At 48.2% G+C, this 9,117-nt stretch overlaps 2 protein-coding genes across 2 annotated transcripts in view; one reads left to right on the forward strand and one right to left on the reverse strand.

Moving 5' to 3' along the window:
• The window catches only part of EIF2B1 (eukaryotic translation initiation factor 2B subunit alpha), a 10,018-nt gene extending 5,247 nt beyond the window's left edge, over positions 1-4,771 (forward strand). Inside the window, exons 7-9 of the mRNA XM_011355707.2 lie at positions 610-685; positions 1,971-2,096; positions 2,770-4,771. Coding sequence (XP_011354009.1) covers positions 610-685; positions 1,971-2,096; positions 2,770-2,934 — 367 coding nt within the window. The 3' untranslated portion in view covers positions 2,935-4,771. The remainder of the gene's footprint in view (positions 1-609; positions 686-1,970; positions 2,097-2,769) is intronic.
• Positions 4,056-9,117, reverse strand: part of DDX55 (DEAD-box helicase 55) — a 12,782-nt gene continuing 7,720 nt past the window's right edge. The window contains exons 8-13 of the mRNA XM_011356029.2: positions 7,668-7,921; positions 6,785-6,877; positions 6,031-6,145; positions 5,396-5,564; positions 4,773-5,065; positions 4,056-4,549 (exon numbers count right to left, since the gene is read on the reverse strand). Coding sequence (XP_011354331.1) covers positions 4,385-4,549; positions 4,773-5,065; positions 5,396-5,564; positions 6,031-6,145; positions 6,785-6,877; positions 7,668-7,921 — 1,089 coding nt within the window. The 3' untranslated portion in view covers positions 4,056-4,384. The remainder of the gene's footprint in view (positions 4,550-4,772; positions 5,066-5,395; positions 5,565-6,030; positions 6,146-6,784; positions 6,878-7,667; positions 7,922-9,117) is intronic.

The raw sequence follows: 9,117 nt of genomic DNA on the forward strand, positions 1-9,117 counted from the left end.
CTTCATCTGAAGACACAGGTGTTCCCAGTGGCTCTCTGGGATTCTTCGTCTCACCCATGCCACTTAAACCAAGGTCACATGTCCCACGGGTTGTCCCTTTTCACGAGGGAAAAGACGAGAATCATCATCTCTTGGAAAGAAACACATAAGGTACATGATTAAGAAGTTAAGAATACGTTTAAGAGTAAGCATTTTGAAGAATTCTGCTAGTTGCTCATATTAAAAGGTAAATTGGCCTTCCCCCTACCCGAAAGATTGAGTTACGTGACACATTTTTTCTAACTTAGGTCACATCAGGTTTATAGAGTGTGCCTCACGTGGTGATACATACCAGGTCGTGAAGTTCTTGCTTGTCACGCGCATGTGCGCACGTACCAGGTGGCAGTGTCAGGTGTACACCTTACGGCGGGGTCGCGATCAAAGCAGGTTTTAACGCCCCTGGTAGCAGAACTGGTAGCAGTTCCAGAGTTGTCTCATGTGTTGAGTGCTCTTTTGAAGAAAGTTACGAGAGGAGCTTAACGCAGTGAAATTGGAATCTTGGTCTTTGCAGATGGCGATGCTACTAACAAGAGCCAAGGAAAGAGCATAATTATTTTTTAATTTCCTTAGCTATATCATGGAGAAAGTGGATCTTGTCATAGTTGGTGCTGAAGGAGTCGTTGAAAACGGAGGCATCATCAACAAGGTAGGAGCATCGGTCCGCCACAGTTCCTGTTCCGGCATAGGGACCAGAGGGGCCGAGGCCACCCACCGGCATTGTGCGATAGCGATAGCATTCGGTCCCTAACCTGCCTCAGGGCTGTGCCATCTCCTCCGATCCTTCACGGGTTCCACAGGGCCCTGCGCCGGCATCCAGCTTGGTCGGAGTTCCTTCTGCTTGGAGACTGATCTGTATAAATTAGGAGAATGTAACTTCTATTTCCTCAAAACACGTTTTCACTGAAATTTGGGGTTGGTTTTTCTTTTTAATCGATCATATTTGACATCAGTATAATGTTAACATTTTTCTATCAGTTCGGTTAACATGGAAAAGTTTTATGATTGTTTTTGTGTCTTGTAAACTATATGTAACATAAAATTTGCCATTTTATCATTTTTAAGTGTACAGTTCGATAGGATTAATTACATTCACATTGTCGTGCAGCCATCACGTTTTCAAAACTTTTCCACCGCCCCAAACAGAAACTCTGTCACCGTTAAGCAAAACTCACCATTCTCCCTCCCATCCCCTAATCGAATGTCCTGTCTCCATGATTTTTGCCTAGTCTCAGTATCTCATCTAAGTAGAATCACACTCTTACCTTCCAAGTTTGGCTTTCACTTAGCATGCTGTTTCCAGAGCTCACCTGTGCAGCAGCATGTGGCAGTACTTCATGTCTTTTTTGTGGCTGCATAATGTCCTACTGTCAGGATGGACATTGCTTTTTCCATTCATCCGCTGATGGACACTGGGGTTTTCTACTTATTGGCTGTTGTGAATAATGCTGCAGTGAGCACGGGTGTGCAATGACCTATTTGAGTTCCTAGTTTCAGTTCTTTGGGGTATATACCTAAAAGAATTACTGGCCCGTATGGTAATTATGTGTTTAGCTTTTGGGGAAACAACCAGACTTTTCCATAGCGGCTGCATCATTTCGCATGCCCACCAGCAACGTACGAGGATTCCAGTTTATCTACATTCTTGCCAACACTTTTTTTTTTTTTTTAATTATAGCCATCTCAGTAGGTGTGGAGCAGAATCTCATTGTGGTTTTGACTTGCATTTCCCTAATGACTATGAATCTTGAGCATCTTCTCATGTGTTTTTTGGCCATTTGTATATCATTGGGAAAATGTCTGTTTTCTTTTTTAAAAGATCCTCTTTAATGCCGAAGCCAGAATTACATATATTGTGTCCCCTGTACACTTTTTGTTACATCCACTTCAGATGTGCTATAAGATGTCATCTTTCTCTCCTTTCTGATTCGCAGATTGGAACAAACCAAATGGCTGTGTGCGCCAAAGCACAGAACAAGCCCTTCTACGTGGTTGCAGAAAGTTTCAAGTTTGTGCGGCTCTTCCCACTAAACCAACAAGACGTCCCGGATAAATTTAAGGCAAGAGTTTGCCATATTTGAAGGGGTATTTGAGTCTAAACTGAAACCTTTGGGAAAAATGCATCGCTAATAATGTTAGTTATTCGCTTCCTGGTGCTACTTTCTCTAGCAGTGGGGATACAAAGATAAAGTGGTGGATGTTGGACTCACAGAGTCTAATTCGTACCCAGATTTTCAGTTTTTCAATCTCTCATACGGGCAGAGAAGCCGGGGAGGGCTGGTGGTGAACAGTCCAAGATTTGGAGTCAACTCTCTGGGCTCAGCTCCCATCTCTACCACTTACTGACCATGTGACCTTGGGCGAGTCTTCATTGTAAGCGCTGAACTTCATTTGTCTGTACAACAGGATAATGGTATTATCAGTCATGACAATTCTGAGATGATCCATGGAGAGCTTAGCACAGTGCCTGGCACATCGTCAGCCCTCTGCAAAGGCTGTTCTGAGGGAATCCAGCACGCTGGTGAGGGGACACTGTGCCCTTGGCCCATAGGCCGCCATGATCTGGCCCACCCAGGTGACACTGCCCTCCTCGCCAGCGTGCTGCTCAGCTGGCTGCTCCCCGTTTCCGGAGGGCACTTTCAGGTGGTTGCACAGCGGCTGCTCAGGCCCAGGCCTCGGCCGTGCAGCACGCTGGATGTGGGGGCAGACTAACATCTGCTTTCTGTCTCCTAGTATAAGGCCGCTACCCTGAAGTCTGCGCACACTGGACAGGATCTCAAAGAGGAGCACCCGTGGGTCGACTACACCTCCCCGTCCTTAATCACACTGCTGTTCACAGACCTGGGCGTGCTCACGCCCTCGGCTGTCAGCGACGAACTCATCAAGCTGTACCTGTAAGCGCCGGCCCGCCCCCGCCACGGACAGCCGAGGCAGGCGGGCAGAGTGAGTGGCCTCTCGGGCCCATGTGAGCCAGTCCAAGACTGAATTTCTCTAAATCAAGATTAATGGACTAAGGACTTAAATTCTTAAGTCTTGGAGAAATTTTTATTCACTTCCGTCCTATTTAAGTATGTTCATGGTTCCTCAAAAACTCAAATTATGCTGCCGGTTTCCAGACACTTCCATTCATTTCCTGTTTCCAGAAATACAGGTTAGATTATTGGCTCCTTAACCGATGAAAGACGTGCCTGAGTCCCCTCCCTCCATCTTCCCTGCTCTCCGGACTGAATTTGCCAAAAGCTTCAAAGAGATGCAGGCCTAAAAAAGCAGGTGCTCCTGACTGCAGCCGGCTGCCCCTTCCTCACTGGCCAGCAGCTGCCCGGGACACACAATACATGTGGCGCCTTGTAAGAAAGGCAGAAAACACTCGCTCCCTTGGCCTCGGGCTTCCAGTGAACACGAGCCAGGGGCCACCATCCCCCGGCTGGCATCAAGCCGAGTGGAGTGGAAACTACCCACAGAGCCCCAAGAGGGCAGAAGCGGCAGTTAGCGGGAGTATCCACATGGCTTGCCAGTTAAGACGCCTTCCAGAACATTTGTTACATTAAATTCTGCATCTGCAAATGATGTGAATTTTAACAGGTTTGGGACCTGAGCAACTTTTAAAAATTGTACTTGGGAACAAATTCAGCATCTTTTCAAATAAATTGCATGAGACTTTGATACGGTGTTACATTGGGACTGAGCGCTGCCCCAAGCCCCACTGTTGGCCACAGTGGTGAAGGCACCTTGTAGCCACATTTACACACTTAAGATACAGCTGGTGAGAAGAAAATATAGTTTATTCAACAGAGGCGTAATAATTTTCTTTCCCAGGGTATGACCCGCTTCCTCGGTTTTTTAGACACCCCCCCCCCCAAAACAGTACTAGAGACTTTTCTAAGAAAAGAAACACGCCAGCAGCATTAGCCGCCCTATGCAGGTGCTCAGTGCATCAGAGAGACCTGAAGTCCAGGGGTCAGACACCCAGGGAGGTATGGTGCCTGCAAACACGAAGGAACCTTAAACAGCCTACAATCGAGTCTACTTCAGTATCTGCGTGTAAAAAAATAAGTGTAAATTCGCCCCAGAAAACAAGCTCTTTATATAGATGACATGTGAAATATATATTGACATCTGTTATTTACACTCGCGTGACCTCCTCAAGGCTGGCACGTTTCTAGTAATAGTCAAGAGTGCGAATCCTCCCTCCCTCATCTCCCCCGTCTGAAACGACAGCTTGCAGAGATGAGACGCTTCCTGCGTGTCTGCCGACGTTCTGACGTGCAGCGAAGGCCAACGTGAGCCGCCTGCCGCGTGCGGGGCACACACGTGCGTCTCGCCTCAGGTCCGGGGATCAGCAGTCATCCTACAAATCTGCGATTCCGGAATCTGCTGCCTTGACTGACTTTTTGCCACTTGTCAACAATCCCTTCTCAAATTCTTCTTCAGTGATTTTGCCTTTTTTAAACTTTTTCAAGAGCCTTGTATCATTAAGAAGTTCCTCCATGTCCTCATCTTCAATGTCAGAACCCTAAATACAGAAGAGAACAACAAACCACTGAATTTCTCGGCAGCAGCGTCGTAAGAAAAAGCAGCAGCTCTTAATCAGGAGCGACACGCTCTCAGACCCAGGTCACCAATGTGATGCAGAAATTTGAGAGCCCCACGCAATTCCTATTAAAAAATACTATTTCAATAAAACGTGTTGAGAATTCTAAATTGACTATGTTAAGTAATAAAACTGCAAACTTTACCTCTTCCCTTTTCCTTTTGTCATTCATTTTTTTCTTCTTTTTCTTTTTGGCTTTCTGCTTTGACCAAGCTTTATTTTTTATGAATTTTCTTCTCCCTTCATTTTCTGTTTTCTCTTTTCGTTGTTGCTCCAGGAGTTTCTGCCTCTGCTTCTCTCTCATTTTATCTTTAAATGGGATGGTGTCTGTGTTAATGTCCACGGGCACAAAATCTGCAAACTGCTTTCCTCTCAGTTCTGGCATCTTGGGCATCCTGAGCAGGGCGAAACCCCGAGCAAGAGCAGCAAAATCGAGATCTAGTTAAATCAAATCATCAGCATTAGCACCCAAAACAGGATTAGGAGAATCGACCCGTGAAGATTCCTAGTAATAAAATTTTTCTAACCAAATGGTCTGATGGATTCGTTTTAATGAGAATTAAAATAATTACATTTTTACTAAAAAGGAATACTCAACAGCCAGTTTATTCTGTCTACTCAAACCCTAGGAAGACTTCCTGTTACATGTTTAGAAAATGTTAACACTGACAGGTGCCTAAGATTTTTATAAGACGAAGCAATTTCATACTTGTAAAACCGTCAGCTATTGAAGGTGGAGACACGACCAGAGGAAGACGTCCAGCTCACCCTTTAACCTGAAGATGAGGCTGCACTCGTGCTTCGCGTACGCCTGGACGTGCGACACAAATGCTCGCATGCCCTTCTCAAACACGGCTCTGTCGGCCAGGGCCATGGCCCTGAGCCTCGGAAGGACGTCCGCGGTGCTCTTCTGGAGGCTCATCTCCTGCAGGGGGCACTGCACAGAGGCCAGTCACTTTTCCTGGCTGGAATCACCTCATCCCCAGGGGCTCCCCCTCAGAGCCAGTGCCAACAAAATCAGAGGCAAACAGTTCATTTTAATCTCACATCAGAGGCTGGGAAGCCAAAATCCAACCCAAGTATTTTACTTGGGCCGAAAAAGTATTTTAAATTTTTTAAAGTTTTAAAATTAGATTTTAACATAAAGTCCTGATTTCTGGCTGGAAAGTATGGCAACACTAAGTCCACGTTCCCAAGCAGAGACACTCAGCTGGCGCCAAGTGGTGGCTGCAGCCCTGGACGAGGCCGGTGTCTCCACAGCCTTCGAGGCTCCGCACTCCCACCGCCAGCCTGGCCCTGTGAGTTTGCAGCCAGCCCCCAGTGTGAGCTCCAGACCACTTATGGAAAAGAACTTTTCCAGCCACCCGTCACGGTATTCCATATGAAGAGAGATGACAACTTACTTTCTGGTTAATTGCAAGGAAATTGACGTAGGACTCTTCCATGGGGAGGAGGAACACCAGCGCACTGCCGCCGTGGCCGATGCGGGCCGTGCGGCCACAGCGGTGCACGAAGGCGCTGTGAACACAGGATGGGAGCACGGTCACGTGACGACGCCGGGCGGGGCGCGGGCCTGCAACTGCCAGACCCCGCAGCTCAGTCCCAGCTCTGCCACTTACGGGCCCTGAACTAGAAGAGCTGGCGGTTACATACACATCGCCAACCAGACGGGATTCCGCAAGACGGTTAATGAACTGGAAAGCTTTTGGATTTATTCCTATCTGATGATCTGACGGTCCTAACAGAAAATCTGGAAAATCATGAAAAGTATTTAAAAAAAAAAAAAGATGCCCTGTAAGCCCTCCACCAAGAAATAACCATTATTACTGCTCAGGGGCTTATGCTTGACAGCACTTCTTAAGAAAACCTGCTTACTTTAGGAGAATAACAAATGTTCATCTGTGGTGTGACGTACTGTTTTCCTTTCAACATTCTATCATGTACGTTTCTGCAGGAACTTGAAAAATACCTTTCATTTGAAAATACCTTTTGACTGCTGTGTGACATAGAATCATTACTGACATACCAGTGATGCACCCATTTGCCTATTTTTGCCAGTTAGAATAACACCTGGCAAATGTCATTTGTTTACTCCCTCGGGATCCGTATTTCGTTAGGCGAGGTCCCAGGCAGAGGGGAACGATGACCGTGCTGTACCTTGCGTTGCTGGGAGGGTCGTACTGCAAAACCCAGTCGACTTCGGGAATGTCTATTCCTCGGGCCATCACGTCAGTGCACACTAAAATCCCGCTAGAAAATGACAAGACACGGTTCTGCGTGAGGAGGCCACCGTTTTCATCACCAGCAGCCTTAACTGACCTCGGTGAGGACAGCTGTAATACATAGGTTCTAGAATCTCAAGATTTTCATTTTTTCTTCCTCCTAAGACGCTCTAGGGCTTTAGAAATTCCCAATGAAAATAGAAGGTGAAAGGAGACAGTGAAAGGGTTTTTAAATTAGCATATTTCCACTTGAAAAAAAAACTAGAGGGTCTAAGCTTCACAGGTGTTTAAAAAAGACAAGTGAAATTTTCCATGCCTGACTATAACGGTTGTATCACTTTGCCTAAGATTGCTTTTAACAGAGCAAGGATGCTCATAATTAAGGAAAACAGAAAAGTATTATTTAAATGCACAGACAGAATCGAGTTACGGTCACCGAGCTCCGCATTCCCTACTGTGCAGTCACCTGCACGACAACCTGGAAGCTAGACGTCATGGGTCACTCCTACCTGCCCACTTCACCCATTCAACAGCTGCCATGACCCCCACCGGCCAGGCCCTGGGCCGAAACCAGGGAATCAGGCGTGCACACAACATACGGGTTCCGTTGTGCTGCAGCTTAAAATCGAGCAGGGGAGTCGCCACGTGCAGTGGGGTCAGGACAGAGGGACGGGCGCTGGGCATCTGCACAGAGGGGATGTGGTAACTGGGGCAGAGGGGGCTGCAGGCTGTGGACAGGTCACCCACGGGGCTTTGGGGCAGAGGGACGGGAAGACGCGTGCAGTGGCTGGAGACCCATCTCTGTGAAGCTCCCCGACCTCTGCAACCCGCGGAAGCCCGTGAAGATCTTGTCCCGCTTGTACTTCATCTTCCCGTGGATGCACATGACCTCCGTGCCCTTCACCAGCGCCTCCAGGGCCTTTCCGTAGTACTCCACGCAGGCGCAGGTGCTGCAAGAGGGACAGAGGGCGTGGTCACTGGCCACCCACTCTTCCACAGCGGGCGGGGGAAGGCCGTGAGCACCGACAGTGATGACCCCATCCTCTGGGAAACATGGAGACGGCTGTGAACTTCACCCACAGCTTAGCTCTGAACCTCGAACCCTCTCTGCAGTGAAAAGCCGATCTTTTGACAAAATCCCTTAAACGTGAATTAAAACCCCAAGGATGTATTTTCACTGTCTAAAGATGTTCCAGCAAGGGGGCTCTCCCTGCCCTGAGAAACAGCATTAGTGCAAGCTGTCCTTCCTAACAAACAATGACGTCTGAAATATAAAGTGTCGTAAGATTTCGAAACATCCCTGCTCCTCATTTGGGGAACTGCTTCCTCCCCCATTAGTGTGACCCCTGGGCTCAGTGGACAACCTAAGTTAGACCCATCATCCTCGCCTAGGTACCTGGTCTCAGCTTCGAGTCACCCAACGACATAAGGGAGCAGGGCCATCGCAATGAGGATGTGCCCTAAACACGTGGTCACAGCACTCTCCGGGGTTCCCGGACCCCATCTTCAAATAGGGCTGGGCACCCCACTTTCTCCGTGGGGTCGGTGAGTTCCCAGTGCTACATCCTGCTCGTAACGTTCACTCCCAAACCTCTTTTATTTGGAGGGATTCCAACGCGACATCAAGTCCATTTGCAGATGAGGGGACTGAAGCTTAGGGAGAGGCAATGGGGAAGCGGCAGAGCCAGAGCCAAGGTCGGAGTGAGTCCTGCAGTGTCCCTCCCTCCAGGCCAGGCTGCAGGATTCCAAGCCAGGCGACTCCTATCTACGTAAACACCTGCGTCTTATGTACCCGTGCTAAGTGACTGCTTCACAGTTTCCGCCACAAGTCACACCAGTACATAATAAAGCAGTTTTACACACTGCAAGTCACGACCCATAGATCCTGACAGCAATCTGGGGGGTCCTGAAATCAATTTAGTGAGTTTGGACCAGAACAGAAAACATCAGAAATGCGGCCCGCCGCGCCGAGTGCGGTTTTGTGAACTCCATTTTGCACTCACGCGTCGAGAGCTAATGTACTTTATTGGTGGACGGACAGGTGAAAAAGAAAAAAAAACCTCAGGCAGTGTCGAAAAGCACCACATCTGTCCTGTGTCTTGCATTCTGACAGCAGGGCAAACCCCCCTGTGACAGACACGGGGCTAGCCGATCGAATGCCATTCCCAGCCACCTCCTCCTCTGCCTCCTCACCACAGAGGATGGGACAACTACACACTCACTCTCTCCACCACTCTTGATGTGAGGGGCTGCGAGTGACCCACCGCC

The sequence above is a fragment of the Pteropus vampyrus genome, unplaced genomic scaffold (assembly GCF_000151845.1).
Source record: "Pteropus vampyrus isolate Shadow unplaced genomic scaffold, Pvam_2.0 Scaffold23, whole genome shotgun sequence".
Taxonomy (NCBI): Eukaryota; Metazoa; Chordata; class Mammalia; order Chiroptera; family Pteropodidae; genus Pteropus; species Pteropus vampyrus.